The 12977-nt window shown below is 43.7% G+C and overlaps 1 protein-coding gene across 4 annotated transcripts in view; it reads left to right on the top strand.

Annotated features, from left to right (window-relative positions):
* The window catches only part of SMTN (smoothelin), a 1119422-nt gene that overhangs the window by 492445 nt on the left and 614000 nt on the right, over nt 1-12977 (top strand). For all 4 annotated transcript variants that reach the window (XM_078667269.1, XM_078667270.1, XM_078667267.1 and 1 more), the window contains exons 8-9: nt 8098-8504; nt 9150-9219. In XM_078667269.1, the coding sequence (XP_078523395.1) occupies nt 8098-8504; nt 9150-9219 (477 nt within the window). The remainder of the gene's footprint in view (nt 1-8097; nt 8505-9149; nt 9220-12977) is intronic.

Raw genomic sequence — 12977 nt, 5'->3', positions numbered from 1 at the left:
GGACATGGCGTTTATTAACCTTTTCTATAAGATGAATAATCGTGCTGGTGTTGTCATGTGTCTGGCGGCCTTTAATAAAACCTGACTGGTACGGGTGGATAAGAATGGACATTAGGTCGTTAAGACGCTGAGCAATAATGGAGGAGTAGAGTTTTGCATCTAAATTTAGTAGGGCGATAGGCCTATATGAAGTACAAGAAGTCTTTTCCTGGCTTTGAGGTTAACTGAGATCACAGCTTCAGACATCGTATCAGAGGACACACCTTCGTCCGCCATCTTGTTGAAGAGCGTGACAAGATAGGGAGAAAGGTCAGGGGCAAAGGTCTTATAAAAAAGAGCCTTGAAGCCGTCCGGCCTGGGAGCTTTATTGAGTTTCAAGGATTTGATAGCGGAGGTAACCTCATCCAAGGTGATAGGGGCAGTGAGAATATCATTCCATGCGTCGGAAACCTGAGGTTAAGAAAGCGGTCGGAGGTAATCCAGCTGGGCCTCCTCATCTAAAGTATCCCCCGAGTAGAGGTCCCGGTAAAAAGACCCAAAAACAGCAGCCTTGTCCTCATCTTTAAGTACCACCCTCCCTGACGGATCTAAAATACCCTCAATATATTCCTTCTCATGCTTGTCCCTCAACTGACGAGCTAAATGTCTACCCACTTTGTTACCTTGAGTGTAGCAGAGGTGACGCAGTTTATGCAGGGTGAATTCCGCTCTATTGGCATAGATGGCCCTCAGTTTACCCCGTAAAGCCGTAAGTTGGCGTTGCGTTTGCCTCGTGGGATTGACCTTGTGAAGCTGTTCGAGGGTAGACAGCTCAGTTTCTAGAGCTTCCCGTTCTCGAGCACGCTGTTTGTTTCGCGCGGCAATGAGGGCAATACATTCACCCCTGAGGACAGCCTTTAAGGCGTCCCAAGTTGTAAACTCTGAGGTGTCCTCCGGAGGATTAGCCTTAAAAAATTCAGCAATAACAGACCGCAGTTTGGTGCATGATTCCTTGTCACGAGTGAGGGATGGAGGGAAGTACTATTTGGGTGTAGCCGGTGCGTTACCCTGCCATTGAAGGGAAACTGAGTACAAGCTATGATCAGAAACTGAGAGAGGAAAGATCTTAGTGGCTTGTAGTTCCCCCTGCAGGGACTGGCTGATGAAGATGTAATCTAATCGGGAATAGGTGCGGTGGTCTTGGGAAAAGAATGTATAGTCTTGTGTTTGCGGGTAGAGCGCGCGCCACGTGTCTAGAAGGCCCAAGTCTCGTATCAGCTGCTGTGTGTCCCCCGAGAAGGAGCCTGTGTCTGCGCGCTGGAGGTGGGAGCTATCTAGGTCTTTTTGCCAAACTAGATTAAAGTCGCCCATTAAAAGTAGCTGACCCTCTACAAAGTCCGTGAGCTTCTCCAAAAATGTGTGCAAGAAAGTCGTCTGGCCTACATTGGGGACGTATAGAGCTGCAAAGGTGCAAAGTTTCCCCCTCAAATGGCCCTTGATCATAATCCAGCGACCTTCTTTATCAGATTGCACCCCCAGGGGTTGGAATTGGATAGCTGCTCGAAACATAATGGCCACCCCCCTATGTTTGGTGCGCGCCGAGGATCTATATATCAGCGGAAGAGTTTGTGCTTGAGACGATATTCCTCAGAGCTAACTAGGTGAGTCTCCTGTAGAGCGACTACATCTAAATGATGATCCACAATGTATTTCCAGACCTTGAGAAGTTTCTGAGGCAAATTAAGGCCCTGGACGTTCTAGGTTGCTATGGTGACCGGCATCATAACACCAGGAATAAGACAACCATCTTCCTATACCTATTGAAGCCCCCTGCCGCCCTGCCTAAGGATGCCCCTGTAAAGATGTGTGAAGCTAGAAGCAATTGAGATCGGAGGCTCATCATCGCATCCAGGGAAACGGAAGTTAAAAAGCCGCCGCCACCATCCCACCCACATCCACCCAAATTCCCCTAGAAAACAAAAAAATACATGAAATAGAGAAAACTAAAGTTGTGATCCCAATGCAGGGTCGAGGTGACCCACGGTCCTCGCCCGCGCCAGCGGGCTAATAAGTCGGAAGCGATGCATGGCGGTGTTGAAGAACATAACAGTTGTACGGTCAATCAGAAAATGGGCACATTACACCCGCACGCCAGATCATTGTTAAGTAAACAAGTGGAAACAACAAACTAGTCACTCAAGGCACGGTCACAGCTGACATTTTCAATATACACGCCTGCCACTGGGAGGTCCACAAAGGTAAAGTTCAGTATTGGCAGCGTCCATCCAGTAAGTCTGGGCCCATGGCAGACAGGGGACCATCTGTAGAGGTGGAGCCACCAGAACGTAGAGGCAGGGGCCGCAGCGGGGCTTAAGGGAGCGATCCGCTTGACTCATCCGGTAGATGCAGGCCCCACACAGATCAGCTCACAGGAGAAGAAACAGTAGGACGCGCCGCTAAGCTGTGGGCGTGGCAGAGTTGCTTCCCTCCCCTGACAGGCAGAGCGAGTCAGCGCCTCGAGCGATGAGACCAAACAGAAGCGGAGGCCATCACTAGTGCCCGACAACGGAGGCTCTGTAGGTGCGGAGATGCCAAGTAGATCCAGCCCCTCTTGAAGGTCGGTGATGTGACGTCGTTTGTTCCACTTATACATGTTATTACATGAAATAGCGCCGTGGATCGGCCTAGGTCCCTTCTATATAAACCATTGTTGTATTACATATGAAACTTTACATTTCTTCTGTAAAAAGTACAATTTCCTTAAATTCATTGGATGAACAACTCGAATTAATAATCATTCAATCATGATCTCATATTTCATCCATGGAGTAAGAAAATAAGTTACTTACCTGTGACTGTAGTTTTCTAGTGTTGGAATCCTTCATAGACATGCAAGCCACCCTCCTTCCCTGAGGAAGCTCACCTTTCTCTATTTCTTTCTGGGTGTATCTCTTACACTTGTGCTTTGAAAATGTGAGGGGCTGGATTTACTCACAAGGGTGTTCTGCAGGGCAACCTGGTTGGTTGAAACCTAACTTTGGTTTAAAAAGACTATGATATGTTACAAAACCAATGGGCCATTTTGGTCTACGTTTAAGTTTGCATAGCTATATTTAGTGTAAAATGGGACTCCCATCTCGATGACGGGAATGGTTCAAGCATGTGAATCTACGAAATATTCCAATACTGGAGGATAACAGTTACAGGTAAGTAACTTATTTTCTTACTCACCTTCGAAAATTCTCTTTTTGGTAGATACTATAACTGCAGATTCCTCAACCGCCCTCCTGTCGCCCCATTCTGTGAACTGGACTATTTTTCATCTAAATAGGTCCCAGTCGAGAGACTGGCACATTGGTCATGCCAATCTGTGGATGGGCTCTGCGTCTGAGAGGGCAACCCGCCTAAGAAAGTAACTGACTTCAGCATGCATCAATGGAGCTAATATGCTGCTCTGCTTGTTACTTCTAGAGTGGAACAAAGTAAGTGTAGAGCTCCGCAATGCCACCTACTGGTGTGCAGGGTTACTACTCTAAATGCTTTTGGATCAAGTCTGACACCTGGTGAATAATCACAAGTGAGGAATCTGTAGTTAGAGTATCTCCCAGGAAGAGCATTACCAAAGGTAAGTAACGTGTTCATTAAAGCAATTGTTGTACAGTTGGAGAAACAAGTATGGGCAATTTTTTGAGCAGCCTGATTATCAAATCAATACAGATTCACTGATCTCAGCTGCAGGTCAAAGAGGCTTGATGAATCCAGCCTTACACTAAATACCAGAATGTGGATGATTGGGTGAGTCAGGGAGAGGTGTTGAAGGCCGTGGGTAAATGCTTTTGATGCTACATAAAGTAAGATATTTCTTGGCATCTTGGCTATATACTGTGAGCATGGGTGACATGACATTTCTGACCGTTCTAGATAAACTTCCGGAAGGACAGAAATAAACAGAACAAAACAGTATTAATTAAAGGTGAAGGGGTCTTCTTGGCCATTATTGATGCTTCCATGAACTTGACCAGAACATGTTATAGCACTTAGCCAATGGAGTGGTTAAGAAGAAATAGTATACTACAAAGCACATCATTCTGACCAGACGTCCAAACCAGAATTCTGGATATGCTATTCGTTGACCAGACACTCTTTGGCGAACAAATTAACAGATTACAAGCCATGAAACCAAACAAAGATCTAGCAAAGCTGCTTACAACACTTCGGGTCACCCTGCAAGACATCCTACCATTCATAGATCTTTAATTTTTACTTGTTAAAGACACCTACTCATGTATAGTGATACGCTCAAGACACAGGCAATATATACATTTCATTGTGACAAACCAACGTTAGCAAATTAAAGTCCTACCATCTTACATGGAATTTGCCCCAGTGCATTCACCAAGTTCATGACCCTGATGGTAGCCTAACTGTGAACGTTAGTTTTAAGCATGGTTATAAGAATGCCTATAAACATCTATCCATTCGTGGGTAGGTGGCTTCTGTGAGCACCAGCCATTTCGCAGGCCATTAAGACATGTATGGCCATGTTAGAAGCTTTGAAGTCTGGTCTAGCTCAAATAAATAGTAATTCCGCCTTTCACTAAGCATCAATATGATGTTCCTTTGATGTGCCCAAATAACATTGGGCATCAAAGTGTATTTATCAGTGGAGGGGAATCTCAGGCTTATCCAATTGACAGAAATCATGCAATTTCAAAATGTAGTTTGTGTGCAGGTTCAAGACTCTTCCGAATTGTGTGCACTCAAGTATCCTTTTGCGTTCCTTTGGATGTTTACAGTACAAACGTAACAAAACTTACTGTTATGTTATGTTAAAGTGTCTTCTAGAGCGCAACAGCTGCCCCAGCGAAGGGGCATCCAGGCGCTAGAAGGAAAACTGACAGATAGCAGAGTAACACCAGCTAGTTAGTGGGGAAAAGAAGAGTCTTAATGGCCTTCTTAAGTTCCAAGTAGTTATTAAGACCCTGAATCTGCACAGGAAGTGTATTCCATAAAGTGGTAGCTCTATAGCGAAAATAGCGGCCACCAGCCCGGACTCTTTGTATCCGAGGGAACACTACCAAATGCTGACCCTCTGACCGAAGGGGACGTGATGGAACATACGGTGAAAGAAGATTGGACTGAATAGGCAGGGTGGCAGATTTCAAAACCTTAAAAGAGGTACATAAGGTCTTCAATTCAATGTTCTTGGCCATCGGTAGCCAATGGAGGCAACGGATGGCACTGGACACAGAGCAGGACTTGTGCAGGCCTATTAATGTTCTGACTGCTCCATTTTGTGTCCTTTGCAGCCTCTGAACCTCTGCTTTATTAGGCCCTAAGTAGAGGGAATAGGCATAGTCAAGTCTGGACAAAACCATCGCTTGGATGATGACCTGATGTGTAGAGGCATCAAAGAAGCCCTTCAGTGGCCTGAGCCCCCGTAAAAGTCCATGGATTGTTAGATAAAAGATCCATGGATTGTTAGATAAAAGTGCACTTATAATGCCAACACTGAGGCAGGCCCTACTCTGGTGGTAAAACTAAGCCCATCTCTTTAAGACCCAAATGCGATATCAACAAGAACCCAAAGTTCTTTGTGACTATTTACAGTTCCCTGAAAGTGTTGGGAGAGCAGCTACTAGTCCTTTTTTACACGTGCCCACTGGACATCAGAACAAAACATTTTTCTACTGATGTCGTAGAACTCAAGCTAATGAGGCTGGCTCTCAAACCAATTTGCCCACCCATCAGGAACACCTGGTCAAAGTGTGGACAGGGAACATTTCGTGCCTTTTCTGGGGCTGCAAACAGATAAGAACAAAACTTCTACTTCAGTCTAGGGTAGCACAGCAAATAATGCACTGAACAATTAAACACAACATCTCGCTCTCAATAGGGCACGTGTGGTGATTCCGCTAAAGACAGCTCTTTGGGTTATGTTTTTCTGGTATGTCACCTCTCCAAGAAGAAAGCATTATAGGTCATAACCAAAATGATTTATAGGAATGGGAGACCTCAATGAAAAATGTTATGTTTCCACTTTATGTAAACATTAATATGGCATCTCAGACTTGGGTTCATTTCATTTTTCAATCAGTTAAAAAAATCACCTTATTCATTACCTTCTCAGAACATTCTTACAAAGACAGGTCATGAGTAGAATTGGTTAGAGGTAGAGCAAGTTTTGGGAGCATGCTATAACATACAATGTAGGGATTAGTTCTTGTCAAGAGAGCATTGGGGATATTAAAAATGTCTAAACTTTATTAATCTTAAAGTTCATCAGTAATTTGGCCTGCATCTAACAGACATTTTGGAAAAGGTAGATGGTTCAGAACAGAAAGTCCATTTCATCTGTGTAGCTCTTAATTCCACAGTTAAAACAAGTTAAAAATGTTTGCATTTCTAAGTTTTCAAGGAATGGGTGTCCTTGAAGGCAAAGTCCAGCCTCCTTTCTCTGTCCATCTGTATCTGTGCAGAGAAGCCCTATGGCAGTAACTTGATGGTAGTAGGCTGCATCGAAGAGAATCGTATGAGAGATTCCCTTATACTTAACATGCAGTAGAACTCTGAGATATGGAATCTGGAGCGCGTCACTGAGTCATAATTGGAAGCTAGGGAACCCCGGCCTGAGCAATTTCTAGGATTTGAACCTCAGAACAATACACAAAACTACAAAACAAGTATATGCCAAACAAATGCTCAAATGCTGAAATATATATTTAATTCACAGTCAAATAAGGAAAACGATTTAACATTTTTAATTGTTCTTGTTTATTTATATTACTTTATTCAATTTAATGTATTAATTCTAGAATTATTTAATTTGGTAACAGTCTTGGACCTCCTGAGTAGGATATGTAGACCCTCAGGGATCCTTGAACCACAGGTTAAGAACCACTGGTCTAGACTTTATATGCTTGCTATGAAGAAGATCTTAACTGATCAAATCCTTTAAAACAATCTTGCATAAGATTTTGGGTCTCTGTCTGATGACAACTTATTGTTAGTTCTCCGTCAAGGGATTTTCTTTGATACTGTGTCTTCTCGTCCCAGAATCCTACAAATTCACAGACATATTTTACTGTTTCTGAATTCAATGAAAACATCCATGAAGGATAAATATCATGTCTTTGGAAACTTGGTTGCTTGAATTAGATCTTTTTTTAGTTTAAGCTGCGGAAGGTTCTGTCCTTATGGGTGGCCATCTGCTTGAAAAGACCTTGTTGCATGTTCAATGAAACTTTTCTTTAACAAGTCAGGCATTTGTTTTGGGAGACTATGTTTTGAGTTCCTCATCAGTAAGGATACTGCAAAGGTGTCAAGTTTTTAAAGGAAGCACCTTACTCACTTAAACCCAAATGTGCAGTTACCATGGAAGCAAGAGATAGATTCAGTCTGCCATCTGCTTCCTCAGCTGCCCTTTTTTAACCTCAAAGGAGACATTTTGTCATCTTGGAGACCCAACAGAATATTTTAAAATTAAATGTGTGACAGAATGACTGCTGCCCAGTAACTTTGAACAGTTTAGGGCATGCCATATGTTTACGTGCTTTCCAGTATGCATGATCATCGTGGAGTTAAAATATGTACATTTATGTTGGCCCAGGCTAAGCACATGTGCCTCTGTTTAGAGTAAAAACTCTAAATCATGCAATAATTGTTTTCTTCATTTAGTTCCAGGCACCTTAACTCCGCTATTATTTCATAAATACATACATATGAAGCTGGACTCCAGTAGTGTAAGCCAGAATTAAATGTGCGCAGAGGCAATCTTCTCCACCTTGAAGTTCCAATATCTGGTAGAAGTTGTCTTCTAGGTTTCTTTGTTTGTGATATTTGTGATATTTTATGAATAATGTAGAAACTACCCCCGAAAATAAAACTCCCACAATATACCAAGATTTGCCTGCTAATTTAATTATTTCTAAATAACCAAATAATTTGTGGTGTGGTGCGTACATTTCACATAATGATGACCTTGCGTGATAGTTTCATCCTTGGGTAGGTCCATATGAAAGGGGAGGATAGAGGGTTAAATGGTGGTGGTAAAATATTTGGAAACATGTTAGTGCCTTATGCAGAATTTTATGTTTGTTATCTTTTCTCTCTTCACAGAAATCCCCACTAGTATGCTTTTTCTTGACCCTCTTCCCGGCCAACTTTCTTCATCTACCCCTGAGCCTTTGACATCATTGGAGGGTACAGATCCCGGCTCCTTGAATAAAGACTCTGATCAAGACCAGAAGGATTCAGAGAGATGCAAAATTCGGGAATCTTCTAACTCTGCCTGGCAATTGAAAAGTCATGATAGTACATCTAGTGAGGACAATAATGGAAAAGAAAAGACAGAAGGCAAATCATGTTCTTACCAAGAAGAGATGAGTTGCATTGACCTTAAAAAAGATGAAGATGAATCTGCACAATTTTCTATAGGTTCAACTGCAGTGGGCAGTGGTCTTTTATATTCAATGGAGTGTACCAAGAAAGAGCCAGTTCCTCACAGCTTGGAGCAAAACCGCAAGGTAAGACTAAACTGGAAAGCACGAAAATCAAAGCCTAGGATGCTCAAACACCATTTCTGTGAATTCAGTTAAAGAAATGTTGCGTGTGTGCGTGTGCACGCGCTCCACCTCCATGTGGCTGCATTCAAAACAGCACTTGCACTCACTAGTATTCTTAAGCTGTGGGTTTCAACTGAAACACTTTTCAGTAGTGCTGTCATTGCATTCTAGTCAATGTAGCCCATCTCTGCCAAGTTACTATTCATCTAGTGAAGCAAAGCTTGATAACGCTTCATCAGATTTTCGGTTTGTGTGCATATATGCGTATATGCTTTTGTGTGTGAGTGTGTATATATATATATATATATGTGTGTGTGTGTGTGTGTGTGTGTGTGTGTATAGATATATATATGTGTATAGATATGTGTGTGTATATAATGTTACACACGATAAACTGGTACAGTCCCATCATTATATATAACCTGGTAAGACAAACTGAAAAAATCCACTATTGCTGAGGCAAAACTGGGGTGTGAGACCAGGGAGTCCCTGGCTTATGTACCTCCTATTACGTGATACAACATGCAGGTATTTCATGTCCTTTATGTTTCTGTTTCTAAGTATGATTTAAAGTTTCCCATATGCTGTACCGTTTTTTTGTTACAGATCAGTGATTTGGACAAGAGCAACACATCCAAGACATCTATGGAGCCAGCCATGGATAAGATAAAAACTGGTAAACGAAACAGCCTTTTCTCCATTTTCTTTATGTTCTGATTGAAATGAGTGTTCTATGACTTTTATAGTGTCTTTACTGCAGTGCACAAACCAATAGAAGTATCTTTAAAAGAGAGAGGTGTGTTGAACGCAATGAAATGTGTTCATTGAAAGTTCTTTGTGTGCGTGTGTCCTCACCTCAGATAAATCTTGCTCCCATGTTCTAACTTTAGGATGATTAGGTGTATCGGGTGGGGAAACTAGTTCTTGGTTCAGAGATCTCAAAGATCATGATCATGTTTAAACTTGTGTGTTGGTCTGAGGTGGTGGGGATCCGTTGTACAGTTAGATTGTGTTGAAGAATTGAACCTACAAAATGCTTGTCAAAGTAAACCACCTCCCCATTCTACAGTGGGTCTGGGCCCTTTTACTCCTATTACTGCCACTTTCTTATTGATCGAGTTTCCACTTCTACTGTGACTAATTTCCTGACCAACATCAGGCGTGCTGTCCCGCAGGGTCTAACTGGCAGCATCAGGTGCTTACAGGAATTCTGAAGTTACATTTTGTTTTCTTTAAACCTATGGTTATGCTAGATTGTGTTCTTTTACACTTGCTTCCCTCAATTTCTCAGAACTGAATGTTGTGTTTAGGCCATAAACTGTTTGAATGAATGGCCTCTAGTGAGGTCTTGAGGGTTTCATAGAAAACTGCCCTTTTAATTTTGGCCACTGATGTCTGCCAGTTCAATTAACTGTAGACTCCTACATTTTGTCAGGGTCTTCTGCAGTTTTTCACATGGGTAAAATATGCTACCTCTCATATAATCTTGCTATTGTGTCCTCACAGTTTAATATCATCACAGTTTAATATCATCCAGATCTGTTACCCACACATTTTGCATGTCCTACGTCTCAACAGATTTTCCACAATCTGGACTGTGGCGGGACCATTGCTTTATTTGAAACCTACATTAGAATGTCTATTATTCAGATTATCTTTGTGACCTGTAAAATACTTTAACTCTAGAAGAATTCTTGCAAAGCATCTGTAGCTTGTTTGGTTTTATTCTGCATCTTTTAATGTTATCTGCCTTTTACAGGCATCCACACACATGATATTGTTATCAAGTGTCGCTCTACACTTGTTTTCACATTATATACGGTTGTTCACTTTGGTCTAATTTTATTCACACAATTGCTTGACTAGGCATTCTGTTTGGACAGCAAGCAGCTGTATTATCTCAGATTGTCTATAATCTTCCCATGTGTATGGTAGATGGGAACAGTTCTTTAATCACTCTTCTAATGGTAGTAGTAAGTCCCCCATCCTGCATACAAACCACTTACTACCTCCATATTTCCATTCTTTCTGTATGTGACTTTGCCTGCTGATATGAAAGCAATCTCCTGGGAACAGGGGCTCTGATTGATGAACTTGGGGTGCTCAGACAGGCGCTGTGCATCGAGGTTCTGATGGATACATCTGCCAGTGGATTCCTCAACTTGTGAATATCCCCCTGCGTCAGCAACATTCGGAAATTCTTTTGTAGCTCTTCGCACGGCTCCGCTGACGTCACTGATTCCATAATAGAACTCCGTCGACGTGATTTATTTATTTTTATTTATAGACATTGGTTCCCTTTTTTCCGCGTCGTCGACCTGAACGGTTTTCGAGGGATCCTCTGTAGCTATTGAGTAACTCTGTTACTGTTTGTTGATTTCAGTGTTTTCTTGTTTCTTTGTCTCCTGTCGAGATGTCCTCGAAGAAGACCGGATTCAAGCTGTGTGGAGAATGTGGGAAAATTATGTCAATCACGGACCCTCATAAAGATTGCGTATGGTACCTATCCTCAGACCATGATGTCCAAGGGTGTCCATGCTGCAAGAAAATGAACCCCAAGGCCCTTCGTGAAAGAGAGGCGAAGCTTCTGGTTGCCAAGATGAAGGGTAAAAAAGACAGGAAGAGCTCGAAGTCGCGGTCGAGGTCCCGCTCGAGGTAGTCTTCGAGGCATGCTTCGAAGTCGAGAAAGAAGCATAAGAAGAGGAAGCACGGATCTCGACACCATTCTGAGAAGGGTTCAGATTCGAGGCCGAAGTCTCCAGGTAGAAGACATCGAAAGGATGATGTGTCTCCTTCTCCGGTTGTTCTGGATCCGGAAGGTGAGGCTTCACCCATGGAGTCGCCGGAGCATTTACCAGCTCCGGTGTCGAATCCCTCTCCGGCGCCGTCTTGACCTCCAACTCGAGACGAGGAAGAGGCTTCCTTGCCTGAGGTTTCGTCGACTCCGGCTCACCATCCTGAGGAACAAGTCGACCCGAATTCGGTGCCTCCTCGGGAGCAGCCTGTGGGTTCATACCCTCCATTTCCGGGCCCGGGACAAAACCCTACACAGTATTTAAACGCTATGTATGGTGTCTTCACGAGAGCCACCGGGTGGTCCCATGGGTCCGATAGCCTTTAATCTGGGAGTCCCCCGGACCTATGCTCCGGCGCCGTTCATGCTATTTATGCTGGCTTCGATTCTGTCTCGGCATCTCTCTCGCCGCCGAGGTCTTAAACGCCGATTCCTTTGTCACCGGCGCCAGTTCCTGTTCGACCTCGATCACAGCGGCCTGGTCCTTTGGCTCCGAGCTTGACGCCGGCTGCGGCTCCATTGGAGTCGATTGCGGGTCCGCCGACGCCGTTCCCAAAAGAGAGGCTCAGCGACTTCTAGAAGAACAAAGGTACAGAGAAGTGGAAATGGAATAAGGTGAGCTGCAGGAATCTGAAGATTTCTTTGATGACCTGAGGGAGGCTAGTGGATTGGAGCTGTCTCCGGATTGGGAGTTGTCCTCTCTCCCAGATGCCCCTTCATAAGATGTGGCACCATATCATGTGGTAATCAAAAAGGCAGCAGAACTGTTGAATTTAAATCTGCTTACTGCGGAGTTCAAGTCAAATATTCTAACAGAAGTCCTCCACCCTCCATCTTCAGTGTAGAGCCTATGCTTCCTTCTAATGAAGCATTGACAGAGCCATTCTTGGAGGTGTGGCGTAAGCCTCTTACGGCTCCAGCAGTTTCGAAAGCTGTCGCAAGAAGATATAGGGGGGCTCCTGGAGACCCAGACTTTTTATTTTCCCATCCTTTGCCAGAGAGCTTGGTGGTGCAGGCAGCTGGCTCCAAAAAATCTGCAGGTGCTTTCCCTCAGGTACCCGGCGACAAAGATTCTAAAAAACAAGACCAATCGGCAAAGAAAGATTTTTCTTCAGTGAGCATGGCTCTTAAATCAACGAACGCCACATGCCTCTTAAGGCATTACATCCATGCCCTGATGGATTCTGTGAAACAGTTGGCCCCTAAAATTCCAGAGGAGGATAGGCAGAACTTTAATGAGGTGCTTGTTGATACTCAAGCAGCTGCTCGGCAAGTCATCCAGAGTGGTTTGGACACAGCTGACTCTGTGGAGAGAGTCATGGGGTCTTCTATTGCCACCAGAAGAGCAGCATGGCTGAAGACTTCCGAATTCTCTGCTGATGTCCAGGCTGCCTTAGTGGATCTGCCTTTTGATGGCTCGGGCCTTTTTGGGAAAAAGGCTGATGCTGCGTTGGAGAGATTCAAAGATAGCAGAGCAACAGCCAGGTCTTTGGGTCTACAGTCCAGAGGTACTGTGAGTAAAAGGTATAGAGGATTTGGAAGGTCCTCCTTTCGAGCCTTCAAGCAGCTGCAACAGCAGCAGCAACAGCAAAATCCGCTGTACAAATTTTACAGGGGCAGACAAAGAGCTCGTCCTCGAG

This window comes from Lissotriton helveticus, chromosome 11 (genome assembly GCF_964261635.1).
Source record: "Lissotriton helveticus chromosome 11, aLisHel1.1, whole genome shotgun sequence".
Lineage (NCBI taxonomy): Eukaryota > Metazoa > Chordata > Amphibia > Caudata > Salamandridae > Lissotriton > Lissotriton helveticus.
This window is presented reverse-complemented; position numbering and strand designations above follow the sequence as displayed.